This window comes from Coregonus lavaretus (assembly GCF_964263955.1).
Source record: "Coregonus lavaretus genome assembly, chromosome: 1".
Lineage (NCBI taxonomy): Eukaryota > Metazoa > Chordata > Actinopteri > Salmoniformes > Salmonidae > Coregonus > Coregonus lavaretus.
The window spans coordinates 68,608,850-68,626,165 of NC_139988.1; the positions used below are offsets into that span (position 1 = coordinate 68,608,850).

Genomic DNA, 17,316 nt, shown 5'->3' on the forward strand with positions numbered 1-17,316 from the left:
AACCACAAACACAAAGTGAAAGACAGACAGTTAAATATGGCTCCCAATCAGAGACAACCAGCTGACACTCGTTGCCTCTGATTGGGAGTCACTCAGGCCAACATAGAAATACAAACATAGAATACACACCCTGGCTCAACATAACAGTGTCCCCAGAGCCATGGCGTGACAATGATGGAGCACCTTGCCATAAGGCAAAAGTGATAACTAAGTGGCTTGGAGAACAAAACATCGAAATGTTGGGTCCATGGCCAGAAAACTCCCAAGACCTTAATCCCATTGAGAACTTGTGGTCGATCCTCAAGAGGCGGGTGGACAAACAAAAACCCACAAATTCTGACAAACTCCAAGCATTGATTATGTAAGAATGGGCTGCCATCAGTCAGGATGTGGCCCAGAAGTTAATTGACAGCATGCCAGGGTGGATTGCAGAGGTCTTGAAAAAGAAGGGTCAACACTGCAAATATTGACTCTTTGCATAAACTTAATGTAATTGTCAATAAAAGCCTTTGACACTTATGGAATGCTTGTAATTATACTTCAGTATACCATAGTAACATCTGACAAAAATATCTCATAACACTGAAGCAGTGAACTTTGTGAAGACCAATACTTGTGTAATTCTCAAAACATTTGACCACGACTGTACATTATAAAATACATTTTACAACATTAAGTGTGTGCCCTCCCGCCCCTACTCTACTACAACACACTATATGGTAGCCGTACTGACAAGTTGACAAGGCCCTTTTTACATTGGTCAAGTGCTCTCTCTCTCTCCCTCCCTCTCTCTCCCTCACTCCCCCTTCTCTCTCCTTCTATCTCTCTCTCGTCCTCTTTCTCTCCGTTCCAGCTCTTGCACGACTTCCCAGACGAGCTGCGGGCCGACATCGCCATGCACCTGAACAAGGACATCCTGCAGCTGCCTGTGTTCGAGGGGGCCAGCCGCGGCTGTCTGCGTTCGCTCTCCCTCCACATTAAGACCTCGTTCTGCGCCCCTGGCGAGTACCTGATCCGGCAGGGCGACGCGCTCCACGCTAACTACTTTGTCTGCTCGGGTTCCCTGGAGGTGCTCAAGGACAGCATGGTGCTGGCCATCCTAGGTTAGTATAGGGGTCAAAGGTCATTGTCATCTGTAAAGGTCATCTGTGGGATTGAAGAGAGAGCTCCGGGGTGAAGTTCCCCTTAGGTACAGATCTAGGATCAGCTTCCCCTCCCCCAATTCAAACCTTAACCGTTAGTGGGGAAAATGCTCAGTGTCTAGGGGCAACTTCACCCTACTCTGAAGAGAGACCAGTGGAGGTGGGATATGATAAACATTTGATTGGCTTGATTGGACTTTCACCACATTGCTTATACCAGAGTTTCCTTAACCTCTCCTCGAGTACCCAGATCCACTCATTTGATCTATTCTTCTATAAGCACAGCTGATTTGACTGGTCAACTGCTCATCAAGCCCTTTATTAGTTGAATAAGGTGTGCTAGTAGTGGATTTGTTCAAAAAAGTAGAACTGGCTGGGGGTACTAGAGGAGATTTCCATAAGTACCTATGGGGTAGAGGCTAGGGTGTTTTCTGGACAGGGCCAATGATTCCTCAGCAGCACCAACACCGTACTGTATGTTGCTGACTGGTTGGTTACAGGGAAGGGGGATCTGATTGGCTCTGACCTGCCGGGGACGGAACACGTTATCAAGACTAATGCGGACGTGAAGGCGCTGACCTACTGCGACCTGCAGTACATCAGTATGCGGGCTCTAAGGGAGGTGCTGGAGTTCTACCCGGAGTACGCCAGCCTGTTTACCGCAGATATCCTCCACAACCTCACATACAACCTGAGAGAGGGCAGCGAGGCAGAGGTGAGACACACACACACACCTCCACTGCAACCTCTACTAAAACTCTAAAAACATTTGAATGAAAAAAGTTGATAGTATGCTCCTTTAAATCCCTTTTACAACATTTTTAGAGGTGAATAAAGCAAACCATAACATAGGCTGTTTTTACACTAAAATGCCTCTGTTATTGTCACTCTCCTTGACATTCCATCTGCACAATTGACCAATCCTCTCTTGACCAATCAAACTCTAGCCGACAGTGATTTTATTGTCATGGCAATTCTATTTGTCAGTGCTACTTTCACGCATATCCTTGTCCCTAGATGCTAATCTAACATCGGATTTGTGGTTTTCGCCCCTAATGGATAAGGCTGGGGAGAGAAGCTGATCCTAGATCTGTGCCTAAGGGCATGTTCTACAGTGATCATTACCCCAGAACAAGTGAAAGTTGCTTAATTCACACAAAGCAATTTTCTATTTATTTAGTGTGTGATTACTTTGGATTATTGTCTTACCACAGTAAACAGAGGAAAGGCTGGTATTACTTTACTTGAAGGATACCTACATAAGGACTTCATAACACATTCATAACCCATACATACCACCTTCATTTGCTATTTATAAGAATTTCATAATTGCTTTATATTTTTGGTATTTCTTGCAGTTGTTGACATAAGTATTTACTAAATGTGCATGTACTACATAAATGCAGTATGGATGAGTTATGAATGTGGTATGTAGTCCTTATGGTGGCATCAGCTCACAGACTCCCCTCAATCTCTTCCAAACAATAGAATGGAGTGGAGTTTTGTAAACCCCTTGTGGTTTGACAACAGAGCGAATCAAATGACAGATGTGAAGAAATAGCTACTAGCTAAACTTTAATCAGTCAATGGCGTTTAATGTTTACAAAGTCAATATATCGCCGCCTTGTCATCTTTCAGATTATTTGAGCATTTTTTTCGTCACGTTGCTTGCATTTCATCTAATTTCCTTTCATGTCTTCGGAAACGGGATTTGAGGCTCTGTCGTAGCCGGCCGCGACCGGGTGACCCATTGGGGCGGCGTACAATTGGCCAAGCGCCGTCCAGGGTAGGGGAGGGTTTGGCCGGCAGGGATGTCCTTGTCCCATCGCGCACTAGCGACTCCTGTGGCGGGCCGGGCGCAGTTCACGCTGACTCAGTCGCCAGGAGTACGGTGTTTCCTCCGGCACATTGGTGCGGCTGGCTTCCGGGCACTGTGTCAAGAAGCAGTGCGGCTAGGTTGGGTTGTGCACGATGGGACAAGACTGTAACCACCAATTGGATACCACGAAATTGGGGAGAAAAAGGGGGAAAAATAATAAACAAAAAAAAGTAATTTGGAAACGAGATTTGCGTGACGTTGATATTACATTTGTTCAAGCGTTCGGTTTGGATTCAAGTTTATTCTTTATGTGTTTTCAGAGGGGGAGCGATTTGACCGTGGCGCACAAGAAGAAATGAAATGAAGGCATTTGGTTTAAATGAAATTATATTTGTTTCTCATTCATTTGGTGGCCTTGCACTGTCTGTCTCCAACACTGTGCGTTGAATTGCAGGCCCGCAAAGGGGTTTGTAATCAGGTTTTGGGTCTGAGCAATGCTCTAGTTCCCTCTCACCATCTGCTCGAAGTGGGCTCTGGCGCGAGGCCAGGGGTGCAGGCTCCAACCTTGCACAGACTGATGGAGAACTCAGTGCTGAAAATCTGGGTAACACTTTAGCCAAGGGTATAATGCTTATTATAATGTCCTTTATAATGCCTTAAAATAGTACTACACTGACTATGAGAGTCCATAATGTACTCAGAAGCGGTTATAAAACACTATTTTATAGATCCTTAACTTCCACACTGTTAGCCAGGCCCCTCTCTACTGTCCACACACACAAACAGTCACAGACAATAGCCACTATCACTTTCTCATAGCACACTTTTTTTTGGCATGCGCAGACACACACACATCACAGCCTACAGAGAGTCACCACAGTCTCTTTTGAGTTAAGAGATAACAATATTTTATTGAACTCTCTCTAAATCTATTTGCTATGTGGGCCACTGGCAGGACTTGAAATGCATTAGTTTCCCATTAATTGATAGTAATGACATTCCCATTAGCGTCAGGGAGGCTGTCTCCCTTTGGAAAACTTTTCCTCCAATGTGAAAGATGAGCCCTTTTTTTTCTAGTGATAGCTCCCCTATATTATATACAGTGCCTTCGGAAAGTATTCAGACCCCGTTGACTTTTTCCACATTTTGTTATGTTACAGTCTTATTGGGAAAGAATGACGCCTGAGGAGATGGCTGCCATTTTACGGGCTCTTAACCAATTGTGCTATTGTGTGTGTTTTCTCACGTTATTTGTAACTTATTTTGTACATAATGTTTCTGCCACCGTCTCGTATGACCGAAAATAGATTCTGGATATCAGGACAATGATTACTCACCTCGTACTGGACGAAGATTATTATTATTATTTTATTTTTTCAACGTACAATCATTGGATAACAAAATAGACAAACTACGATCACGGATATCCCACCAACGGGACATTAAAAACTGTAATATCTTATGTTTCACCGAATCGTGGTTGAACGACGACATGGATAACATACAGCTGGCGGGATATACGCAGCATCGGCAAGATAGAACAGCTGCCTCCGGTAAGACAAGGGGTGGCGGCATGTGTATATTTGTAAACAACAGCTGGTGCACGAAATCTAATATTAAGGAAGTCTCTAGGTTTTGCTCACCTGAGGTAGAGTATCTCATGATAAGCTGTAGACCACACAATTTACCAAGAGAGTTTTCATCTATAGTTTTCGTAGCTGTCTATTTACCACAACAAACCGATGCTGGCACTAAGACCACACTCAATGAGCTGTATGGCCATAAGCAAACAGGAAAACGCTCATCCAGAGGTGGCGCTCCTAGTGGCCGGGGACTTTAATGGAGGGAAACTTAAATCCTTTTTAACTCATTTCTACCAGCATATTAAATGTGCAACTAGAGGGAAAAAAAACTGCAGATCACCTTTACTCCCACACACAGAGACGCGTACAAAGCTCTCCCTTGCCCTCCATTTGGCAAATCTGACCATAACTCTATCCTCCTGATTCCTGCTTACAATAAAAAACTAAAGCAGGAAGCACCAGTGACTCGGTCAATAAAGAAGTGGTCAGATAACGCAGATGCTAAGCTACAAGACTGTTTTGCTAGCACAGACTGGAATATGTTCCAGGATTCTTGCGATGGCATTGAGGAGTACACCACATCAGTCACTGGCTTCATCAAAAAGTGCATCGATGACGTCGTCCCCACAGTGACCGTACGTACATACCCCAACCAGAAGCCATGGATTACAGGCAATATCCACACTGAGCTAAAGGGTAGAGCTGCCGCTTTCAAGGAGTGGGACTCTAACCCGGACGCTTATAAGAAATCCCGCTATGCCCTCTGACGAACCATCAAACAGGCAAAGCGTCAATACAGGACTAAGATTGAATCGTACTACACCGGCTCCGACGCTCGTCGGATGTGGCAGGGCTTGCAAACTATTACAGACTACAAAGGGAAGCACAGCCTGCTGCCCAGTGACACAAGCCTACCAGAAGAGGAAAATTACTTCTATGCTCGCTTCGAGGCAAGCAACACTGAAGCGTGCATGAGAGCATCAGCTGTTCCGGACGACTGTGTGATCATGCTCTCCGTAGCCGATGTGAGTAAGACCTTTAAACAGGTCAACATTCACAAGGCCGCAGGGCCAGACGGATTACCAGGATATGTACTCCGAGCATGTGCTGACCAACTGGCAAGTGTCTTCACTGACATTTTCAACCTGTCCCTGACTGAGTCTGTAGTACCAACATGTTTCAAGCAGACCACCATAGTCCCTGTGCCCAAGAACACTAATGTAACCTGCCTAAATGACTACCGACCCGTAGCACTGACATCTGTAGCCATGAAGTCCTTTGAAAGGCTGGTCATGGCTCACATCAATACCATTATCCCAGAAACCATAGACCCACTCCAATTTGCATACTGCCCCAACAGATCCACAGGTGATGCAATCTCTACTGCACTCCACACTGCCCTTTCCCACCTGGACAAAATTAACACCTACGTGAGAATGCTATTCATTGACTACAGCTCAGCGTTCAACACCAGAGTGCCCTCAAAGCTCATCACTAAGCTAAGGACCCTGGGACTAAACACCTCCCTCTGGAACTGGATCCTGGACTTCCTGACGGGCCGCTCCCAGGTGGTAAGGGTAGGTAACAACACATCTGCTGATCCTCAACACTGGGGCCCCTCAGGGTTGTGTGCTCAGTCCCCTCCTGTACTCCCTGTTCACCCACGACTGCATGGCCAGGCACGACTCCAACACCATCATTAAGTTTGCCGATGACACAACAGTGGTAGGCCTGATCACCGACAACAATGAGACAGCCTATAGGGAGGATGTCAGAGACCTGGCCGTGTGGTGCCAGGATAACAACCTCTCCCTCAACGTGATCAAGACAAAGGAGATGATTGTGTACTACAGGAAAAAGAGGACCGAGCACGCCCCCATTCTCATCGACGGGGCTGTAGTGGAGCAGGTTGAGAGCTTCAAGTTCCTTGGTTTCCACATCACCAACAAACTATCATGGTCCAAACACACCAAGACAGTCGTGAAGAGGGCACGACAAAGCCTATTCCCCCTCAGGAGACTGAAAAGATTTGGCATGGGTCCTCAGATCCTCAAAAAGTTATACAGCTGCACCATCGAGAGCATCCTGACTGGTTGCATCACTGCCTGGTATGGCAACTGCTCGGCCTTCGACCGCAAGGCACTACAGAGGGTAGTGCGTACGGCCCAGTACATCACTGGGGCCAAGCTTCCTGCCATCCAGGACCTCTATACCAGGCGGTGTCAAAGACTCCAGCCACCCTAGTCATAGACTGTTCTCTCTGCTACCGCACGGCAAGCGGTACCGGAGTGCCAAGTCTATGCCCCCCCCACCCCCCACCCCCTCTTTTACGCTGCTGCTACTCTCTGTTTATTATCTATGCATAGTCACTCTACCTACATGTACATACTACCTCAATTACCTCAACTAACCTGTGCCCCCGCACATTGACTCTGTACCGGTACCCCCTGTATAAAGTCTCGCTACTGTTATTTTACTGCTGCTCTTTAATTATTTTTATTTTATCTATTTTTTACTTAACACTTATTTTTCTTTAAACTGCATTGTTGGTTAAGGGCTTGTAAGTAAGCATTTCACAGTAAGGTTTACACATGTTGTTGTCACGCCCTGGCTCTGGGGACTCTTGTATGTTGAGCCAGGGTGTGAGTTTCTATGTTGTGTTCTAGTTTGGTATTTCTATGTTGGCTAGGGTGGTACCCAATCAGAGACGGCTGTAGCTCGTTGTCTCTGATTGGGAGCCATACTTAGGTAGCCGTTTGGCATTGTTTTGGTGTGGTATCTTGTTCCGTTTGGTTTGTGTAACCGTAGGACTTCACGTTTCGTATCGTTTGTTGTTTTGTACATTCAATAAATATTATGTACGCATATCACGCTGCGCCTTGGCCCGCTTCTTCTCAGGATGATCGTGACAGAAGATACCACCTCGACTGGGTCAAGCAGCGTGAGGAGGAGAGAGGCTGGACTTGGGAGCAGAGGAGCGAGAGTCTGGCGAGAGCCATGGAGGCCTGGCCCACGGGGAGGAGAGACGCCCAGAATATTTTTAGGGGGGGGGCTCACGCCGTGGACGACGGGGCAGCAGGAGGTCGGGATAGAGTGGTTCAGCGGGTTGGCAAGGGAGGCCGCCAGGTTACGGGAGTCACTGGTCACCAGGGGGAAGGAGAATGTAGAGGCACGGCGAGAGGTACTGGGGTGTGTTGCCAGTCCGGTCCTGCCCGTTCCTGATCCCCGCGTAGGGCCAGTGGTGTGTGTCCCCAGTACGGTCCGGCCCGTTCCTGATCCCCGCGTCAAGCCTATGGTGCGCGTCGCCAGGCCGGCCCAGCCCGTGCCTGTTCCACCGGTGCCTGGTCCGGCACCGGTCAGCTGCTCCACTCCGGAGCTAGAGCAATCCGCTCCACCAGTGTTCAGTCCAGCTCCGGCCAGCAGGGCCAGACCGGACCAGGGGCACTTTGGGGGGTTAGAGAGGGAGTGGGGGTCATGCCCGGAGCCGGATCCGCCGCCGAGGCGGAGTGCCCACCCGGCCCCTCCCCTGTTGTGTTTGGTTGGCGCGGTCGGAGTCCGCGCCTTTGTGGGGGGGGTACTGTCACGCCCTGGCTCTGGGGACTCTTGTATGTTGAGCCAGGGTGTGAGTTTCTATGTTGTGTTCTAGTTTGGTATTTCTATGTTGGCCAGGGTGGTTCCCAATCAGAGACGGCTGTAGCTCGTTGTCTCTGATTGAGAGCCATACTTAGGTAGCCGTTTGGCATTGTTTTGGTGTGGTATCTTGTTCCGTTTGGTTTGTGTAACCGTAGGACTTCACGTTTCGTATCGTTTGTTGTTTTGTACATTCAATAAATATTATGTACGCATATCACGCTTTGGCCCGCTTCTTCTCAGGACGATCGTGACAGTTGTATTCGGCGCATGTGACAAATGTATTACATTTTTATTCTAAAATTGATTTTTTTTTTATATCCTCATCGATCTACACACAATACCCCATAATGACAAAGCAAAAACAGGTTTTCAGAAATCTTTGCAAATGTATTAAAATTAAAAAACTGAAATATCAAATGTACATAAGTATTCAGACCGTTTGCTATGAGACTCGAAATTGAGCTCAGGTACATCCTGTTTCCGTCGATCATCCTTGAGATGTTTCTACAACTTGATTGGAGTCCACCTGTGGTAAATTAAATTGATTGGACATGATTTGGAAAGGAACACACCTGTCTATATCAGGTCCCACTATTGACAGTGCATGTCAGAGCAAAACCCAAGCCATGAGGTTGAAGGAATTGTCTGTAGAGCTCTGAGACAGGATTGTGTCGAGGCAAAGATCTGGGGAAGGGTACCAAAAAATGTCTGCAGCATTGAAGGTCCCCAAGAACACAGTGGCCTCCATCATTCTTAAATGGAAGAAGTTTGGAACCACCAAGACTCTTCCTAGAGCTGGCCGCCCGACCAAACTGAGCAATCGGGGGAGAAGGGCCTTGGTCAGGGAGGTGACCAAGAACCCAATGGTCACTCTGACAGAGCTCCAGAGTTCCTCTGTGGAGATGGGAGAACCTTCCAGAAGGACAACCATCTCTGCAGCACTCCACCAATCAGGCCTTTATGGTAGAGTGGCCAGACGGAAGCCACTCCTCAGTAAAAGGCACATGACAGCCCACTTGGAGTTTGCCAAAAGGCACCTAAAGACTCTCAGACCATGAGAAACAAGATTCTCTGGTCTGATGAAACCAAGATTGAACTCTTTGGACTGAATGCCAAGCGTCACTTCTGGAGGGAACCTGGCACCATCCCTACGGTGAAGCATGGTGGTGGCAGCATCATACTGTGGGGATGTTTTTCAGCGGCAGGATGGAGGCAAAGATGGACAGAGCAAAGTACAGAGAGATCCTTGATGAAAACCTGCTCCAGAGCGCTCAAGACCTCAGACTGGGGCGAAGGTTCACCTTCCAACAGGACAACGACCCTAAGCACACAGCCAAGACAACGCAGGAGTGGCTTCGGGACAAGTCTCTGAATGTCCTTGAGTGGCTTAGCCAGAGCCTGAACTTGAACCTGATCGAACATCTCTGGAGAGACCTGAAAATAGCTGTGCAGCAACGCTCCCCATCCAACCTGACAGAGCTTGAGAGGATCTGCAGAGAAGAATGGGAGAAACTCCCCAAATACACGTGTGCCAAGCTTGTAGTGTCATACCCAAGAAGACTTGAGGCTGTAATTGCTGCCAAAGGTGCTTCAACAAAGTACTGTCTAAAGGGTCTAATACGTATGTAAATGTTATATTTCAGTTTTTTATTTTTTATAAATTAGCTAAAATTTAAAGAATCCTGTTTTTGCTTTGTCATTATGGGGTATTGTGTGTAGATTGATGAGGGACAAAACACTTTAATCAATTTTAGAATAAGGCTGTAACCTACAAAAATGTGGGAAAAGTCAAGGGGTCTGAATACTTTCCGAAGGCACTGTACATTGTTCAATATTGTTACCAAAAGACTCAATGTTGTCACTGAACAAAATCAAAGAAAAGAAGCCAGTTTAATCAAAATGGGGATATTTAATTTCTTTTTATTGACGGTAAGGGAGTTACTCACAACGGTGCTTCAAAGATGGATATGCCATTTACTGTATTTTCTCTAAGGAGGCTTAGCTTACTGTCACTATCCTGAGCTCCCGTTGCTGTGTGTTATGATCAAAGAGAAAGCAAGGCTAATGCTGGTATATATTGTACATACAAGAAACCATATTGTCAGAAAGAAAACATGTATTCAGAATATGTGAAGATAGTTTTCAACACAGTTAAAGTTTCACGGTGTAAAGTGTCATAGTTGCAGCCTCTAATTGCGATACATTGCTGGCAATTTCCATCTATGGCAGCAGAGAGAAGAACTCTCTCTGGAATCCAGCCGCCATCCAATGCAGGACCAATTATCAGATTCAGTCTGCGTGGCAAAGATGCCATCCCTCGCACATTTAGATAATGACCAAAGAAAGAACATGGGTGCTTAGGAAACAGGTTTTTGTGATTTTATATGACATAATATATCCTCGAAAGGAGGATTCAGAAAAGTGGACTACCTGAATGCATAAAGGATGTATTAAAGTGCGTGTGTGCAAATCGCTAAAAATGTCGTTCTATGAAGAAAAAAAATGGTCTTCCTTATTTACAATCGTTCCTGTTGTATTACTCTTTTCACAGGGCCTGACAAGGTTCTCAAGGTCGCCCAGGCTTCCACACGTGAGTGCCGTCCTTGCAGCTTCAATAATATTCCTTCCATGTAGTCTAACTGACCATTATTTTCCCCATTCCACTAGACAAAGTTTCCCACATGCCATTGTCACTTGCCATTTCAAATGCACCCTTAGTAGTTTACCCCACTATCTGTGTAAGATGGGTTTCTGCCATGACTTGATGATTGTAATAGAATTGCATTTGTGGGCAGAATTGTAATGCACGTTTTCTGAAGTGTGTTTGGATTTGCCCAAAAAAATTCTGGGTCATATTGCTATAACTTCTCCGTAGGGGTCCCATTATGCCCTAATGAATAAGACCCAGGACTTCCCCTAAAGGTTGGAACTCATTTGGAGCAGAGAAATGGTTCACTCCCTGGAGTCAGATCGCTAACTGGGTCAATATCTCTGTTAATAATAAGCCTTATGAGCTAATGTAGGTTTTGGCTAATGTTTTTTTGACACCTCGCTTGCCCATCTGAATTCTATTTCAGTGTCAGTGCATGTTTTGTTTCCAAAGAAAGATTTGGCAACAGCATTCATCAACCTCTCAATTTCTCCTATCCACCCATAGCTTGATAAAAATACATATGAATTCAATATAAATAACTTGAATCATATCATATAATCCCCAGCTTCCAATTCATTTACTCAATCCCACTCATCCCTCTCTGCAACTCTTCCCTATGTAAATGAGAAAGTGTTCTCAGCATGTTCATTAGGTGCAAAATGAAAGAAAATGGACTAAAACAGCGAAGGGACTTCCTAGACATATCCAATAAGAAACACTCTTGTTTTCCCCCCTTCGCTGTTTTAAAGCATTTTCCATTTTGTATCCTAATGAACGCGACCCTGCTAAACTAAGGGTGAAATAAATACGAGAAATTCATACTTTTTTCTGCCACCCAGAACCCCCGAGGTTCCACAGAGCACAAGCTCCCATCCATCATTGAGACAAAAGGAGATCTCCACGACGATTCAGATGAGTACTACCACCTATCACCAGCGTCCCGCACCCGCCGCGCAAACCTCCTCCTGCCCAGCCTGAGCAGCCCGGTGCGGCGCACCTCCCTGGGCAACCTGCTGGGTGACGAGCTGAGGCAGTTCAATGCCCTGCGCCGCTGCCGTTCGCCCAACCTGAGCCGGGGAGGCCTACCCCGGGGCCACAGCCTGTCTTCCCCACAGCCGCTGCCGAAAAAGGAGCACAGTGTCCCAGTGGCAGCCCCTGCCAGTCCCCCTACCTCAGGGGAGTTGGGGACAGGGAGTCAGGGACGCAAGCCCTCCAAGCTGCTGATTCCCACTGTCAGCTGTTTTGCACTGCCGGACCTCAGTCCAAGGTAAACCACACACAGAAGCCCAAGTTTTGTTGGACTTTCACTTTATCTCTGTCCCAATATCCAAACTTGTGCACTAGGTAATATTAAGTGGTGTACAGTATTGGCAAAGTGTATTAAGTAGTGTAATGACACAGTGTAATGATATGGGATTGCATTTACAAACTTCTCCAATAGCATTTAATGCTAATTTAATCGCATATCTCACCAAATCTCAAAGTACTTTAGTAAAGCAATAAGATTATCTCACCTTATACAAACCCTACCATGCACCATCCATCCATCCATATCCATAATGTATCGGCTGGTGTCTAGTGAGCCCCACATGAAGGCAATACTGTAATGTGGCCCATAGGGCTCCGATGTCCTCCGCCCAGACAGTTGCAGCTCTACTCAGGTTAATTCCGCATGGGCGGCTGCCAGTGGGGCTCCCATTGCGGCTCCTTGGGTCGTGTGGCGATGGATGATAATTTGATAATTGAAAGGGGCTCTACTGTTACTGTCCCCCCCCCCCCCCCCCGTCTCTCCCTGCCAGGGTTGTCGACGGCATCGAGGACAATGGCCGCACGTTCCTCTTCAACATGGAACACAGTGGGCCCAAGGCCAGCACCACGGGACGTCCCAGCGAAGGTAACGCTAAACCGTCTTAAACCCCGCGTTGACCGCACCCTGACCGCACCCGCTGCGGGAGTCTCACCAGGGCGCCAGATGGCTTGAAGGTGAACGTGGGGTTCAAACCGGGGCAGACATCATGCTGTCCCATATGCAGAATATATATTAGAGAAATGAAATGACATCTCAGGGGTCTTCAGAGGATCTTTTGTTTCTTAAATTAAACATTCAGTTAATCCACACTGTAAAACAATATCTAGTTGTTTCAACTAATTATTATTAAGTAACTGGTTCCACAGCCATTTTTTTTTGTTTACTACATTTTTAGGTTCAAGTGTTACTGAACATAAAATTATTAGTTGGCCCAAACTTAGCTCCAACTTGCAAAAACTTAAGCGAAAATGTGCTTTTAACATACAATGTTTTCAACTTGCATTTTATTGTGTTACAAAGTGGAATTAAAATTGATTTAATTGTCATTTTTTGTCAACAATCTACACAAAATACTCTAATGTCAAAGTGAAAGATTATATTTTTTATAAATCAAAAATCCATAACTAAAATCTAGTTGTTGCATAAGTATTCAGCCCCTTTGTTTAGGCAAGCCTAAATTAGTTCAGGAGTAAAATGTGGCTTAACAAATCACATAATAAGTTACATGGACTCACTTTGTGTGAAATAATAGTGGTTGACATGATTCTTTAATGACTAACCCTTCCTCTGTACCCCATACATACAACATATGTAAGGTCTCTCAGTCAAGTATTGAATTTCAAGCACAGATTCAACTACAAAGACCAGGAAGCTTTTTGAAAGCATCATAAAGAAGGGCAGTGATTGGTAGATGGGTAACAATAACAAATCAGACATTGAATATCTATTTTAAGCATGGTCAAGTTAATAATTATGCTGTGGATTATATATGAAACCACCCAGACACAAAGACACAGTCATCCTTCTGAACTGAGCTGCAGGAATGAAACTGCTCAGAGATGTTAGCATTGGTGGTTTTAAAACAGCTACAGAGTTCAATGCCTGTGATGGTAGAAAACTAAGGATGGATCAACAACATTGTAGTCACTCCACAATAATGACCTAAATAACAGAGTGAAAAGAAGAATACAAATATACAGAATAAATAATATTCCAAAACGTGCATCTTGTATGCAACAAGGCACAAAATCCTAGAGGAAAACCTCCTTCAGTCTGCTTTACACCAGAGACTGGGAGAGGAATTCACCTTTCAGCAGGACAATAACCATACAACACAAGGCCAAATCCACACTGGAGTTGCTTACCAAGAAGACAGTGAATGTTCCTGAGTGGCCAAGTTACAGTTTTGACTTAAAGGTCCCGAACAGTCATTCTGATTCCCATGTAAAATAGCCTTTTGAGATACTAAAGCTAGCCAGTAACTAGCTAACACCAGACGTGGATGAAAGCAGAAACATATAAGTATCAATGCCATAGATGAAGTGTAAACTTTTAATTATATTCGCTAGCACACTCCAGTATTGTATTGTTGATCAATTAATCACACACAGCCAATCAACCAATCAATCACACCAAACAACCAATTAACCAATCACTATTCATTGTTTTATGAGCCTAAGAGGTATTTGTCTTCTTCTGTTTCTTCCGCCACAGATATGAGGCAGGTGAACGCCACTCTGCTCCTGGAGTCGGAGGAGGTTAGACAGAGTATCAGTCAGCTCAACCAGAAGGTACAGTACATTACAGTAGAGTAAGCCTCAGTGCAGCCTATCTGCTGAGTGAGAAAGATAACACTAGTCCTATGTTTCTTGTTGAGACTACTCCTATGTTTCTTGTTGAGACTACTACTACTTTCTTGCTGAGACTACTCCTATGTTTCTTGCTGAGCAGACACTTCTGTCTAAAAGCGCTTTCATAGTTTCCGTATTCTGTACAAGGCAGTATTGCCAAGTTCCATTGCTGAAGGGCATGGCAGGATTTGAACCCATAATTTTAGCACTTATTTGATTTGCATACGTCCATCTGCCTAGCTCCTCTACCAGACTTCTTAATAGTTTAACATATACATAATCTTATGTATGCCCTTATAAGGACCCTTACAAGTGTGCAACAACTCTACATATTCCCTTTATGTTTCATCATTCACTTACACTGCAGTTGGCCCCTTTAACATGAAGCCTTTTTAGACAGAAACCTGGAATGGGTATACCGACACAATATGTATAATAAGTGCATGAATATGCATGTGTACAATGTGTATAATTTACACATTGTACACAATAAAGTAAATGTTGAATCAAACACTAACAACAATTGATGATGCAATACTGCAATTAGTGAAAATATCTCAAGCAGTAGGAATTTGCATATTTGCACATTCAACACCACATCTTGGATTACATGTAAACCACTTGGTGATACTACAAAGAACGTCAGAAAGTACAATACATAGCTTTAACAGTTAACCTACTTGTGATTGAACAAACGTGTTTACTAGGCTCATAGATTCTCTCTGAAGAAAAGGTATTAACCCTTAATAAATGCATATTGATAAATGGATGGTGGCATCCACCACAATCTCTGGATTTCTATTCTATTCCAACTCTAATGTATTTTATTATATTCCTGTTCTATTCTATCAAATTCTATTCTACTCAAATCTACTTTATTCTGTTACATTCTATTCTATTTCTACCTTATGTAGCACAATGTTTTCTTCCATCCCTAATGTGGATGCAAATGTATGGCAGGTGGGGCTAGGGTAAACAGATGGTTCTAGGTAGGCCTTGTCTGAAGTGGGTATTAATTAATCAGCAGGGTGCTTCTGCATTGCAGAGAAAAACCTGCAAGCGCTGACTCAACAATACCAAAATACCTGATGATGACAACCCAACCCGCCCTAACATTCTCCTCAGATTCCTTCTATTCCTCCTCCTCCTCCTCCTCCTCCTCCCATGTTCCCTTCCACTTTCCTCCCCTTTTGCGTTGTTACAGTCTCTCCCTCCCTCTCTCGTGGGGTTTTTGGGACGCATGTGAAAACAGGTCATTTCTTAGTCACAGAGAACAGTAGCTAGTCAGTGTTGGGTAGATGTACTTTGTGCAAGCTTTAGAGAAGTAAGAGTCACGCTGTGAGGCCTGGAAATTAGTTGCAAAGAAATGCTTGAGAGAATAAAAATCGCTGTTGTTTGGTTGGGCTATTTTGTAAGTGGTGGTAGTGTTATTAAAAGTGGCTACTGTGCCATGTTCATTTCAGACATATATATATTTACATTTGTAACTATTTAATATTGGGAGATATTCAGACTTGAGATCCTCACACTAAACTATGACTTTCGCGTAAATCATTCAGTGATGTCAATGGGAGACTTGCATGAATATTCGACTTTAACGTGCAGATCTAAAGTCTGAATACATTAATATGTTGTCACTCTCCCCTCCCCAATCTAACCCGAGTATATGTTATCTCTTCCTAGATGGGCAACTTGAACAAGGAAGTGTCTCAGCTGACCAAGGACCTCCATCACATGATGCACCTTCTTCAGGCCCAGGTGGCTGTGCACCACTACACAGCCTCCCTGTCCTCCTCCTACCCCTACGCCGTCCAAATGGTCTCCAACCCCAACCACACCGCCAGCACTGGCACAGCCTACAACCTGGCCCCCAGCAGCCTGCACCTCCATCAGGACCCTGGGAGCCTGGAGGGGGGACACACGGACACACTCCACCCTTGCTGGGGCTACAGTGGGGCTCCAGGTGGGAGCTGCCAGGCTAGGGCCACTGTGGGGGCACAGCCAGAGGGCCACTACCAGATCCAACCTCAGGCTTCCAGCCCAAGGCCCCCTAGCTTCTACCAATCCCATGTGACAGACTCGGCAGCTGTGCCAGGACCCTGCCAGGGCTCTGGTTGCACCACACCCCATCCCTGGACTGGCCCTTCCTTGCTTAGCATTAGCCCAACCTTACAGAGTGGTGGTAGCCCAGGCACAGCTCTCTCTGCTGGGCATGAGGACTTTGGTGACAGTCGCCCTGGCCTTGGCACTAGCCCAGTTAGCATTAGCCAGTCCCAACCCAGCTTGTGTCTGCAGCCGCCTAGCAGCGGTTTGTACAGCTGTCTGCTGTCTAGTGCTCCCACGTCTACTCACAGCCTCCTGGATGCCTCCCCCAGCACCTACCCGCACATCTACCTAGCCTCAGAACCCCTCCTACACCCGGCAAGGCCTACCCTGGGGGAACCTTCTGCAGTCCTGGGGCCCGACGGGGGTCCAAGCCACGACTTCCCCCAGCAATACACATCCACATCCAGCCTCCTGGACGAGGACCTGCACAGTCTGTCCGTCCACTCCAGCCCTGGAACTCCCCCCTCCTTCCCCAGGCCATCGTCCGTCTGCTCCCAAGACTCAGGGTCTCCTCCTAGGCAGGACAACTGTGCTCCTCCCCACATCCCCCTGGGAGACTCGGCAGCGGTGGGACACACCAGTCTGGAGTGCCTGCTGGGGAACGGGGGCTCCATGGAGAGCAGGGACAGCGAGAGCCCCGGGAACAGGTCCAGGAGATCCAGCCTGGGAGTTCAGACTCAGTGCACAGAGCAGTCCTGGTGCTTGGACCTGACGGACTAG

General features: G+C 46.0%; 1 protein-coding gene across 1 annotated transcript in view; it reads left to right on the plus strand.

Moving 5' to 3' along the window:
- The window catches only part of kcnh4b (potassium voltage-gated channel, subfamily H (eag-related), member 4b), a gene marked incomplete at both ends in the record, with an annotated part of 69,248 nt that extends 51,932 nt beyond the window's left edge, over positions 1–17,316 (plus strand). Inside the window, 7 exons of the mRNA XM_084159000.1 lie at positions 854–1,103; positions 1,643–1,857; positions 10,729–10,767; positions 11,670–12,097; positions 12,630–12,724; positions 14,354–14,430; positions 16,174–17,316. Of these exons, the coding sequence (XP_084015126.1) occupies positions 854–1,103; positions 1,643–1,857; positions 10,729–10,767; positions 11,670–12,097; positions 12,630–12,724; positions 14,354–14,430; positions 16,174–17,316 (2,247 nt within the window). The remainder of the gene's footprint in view (positions 1–853; positions 1,104–1,642; positions 1,858–10,728; positions 10,768–11,669; positions 12,098–12,629; positions 12,725–14,353; positions 14,431–16,173) is intronic.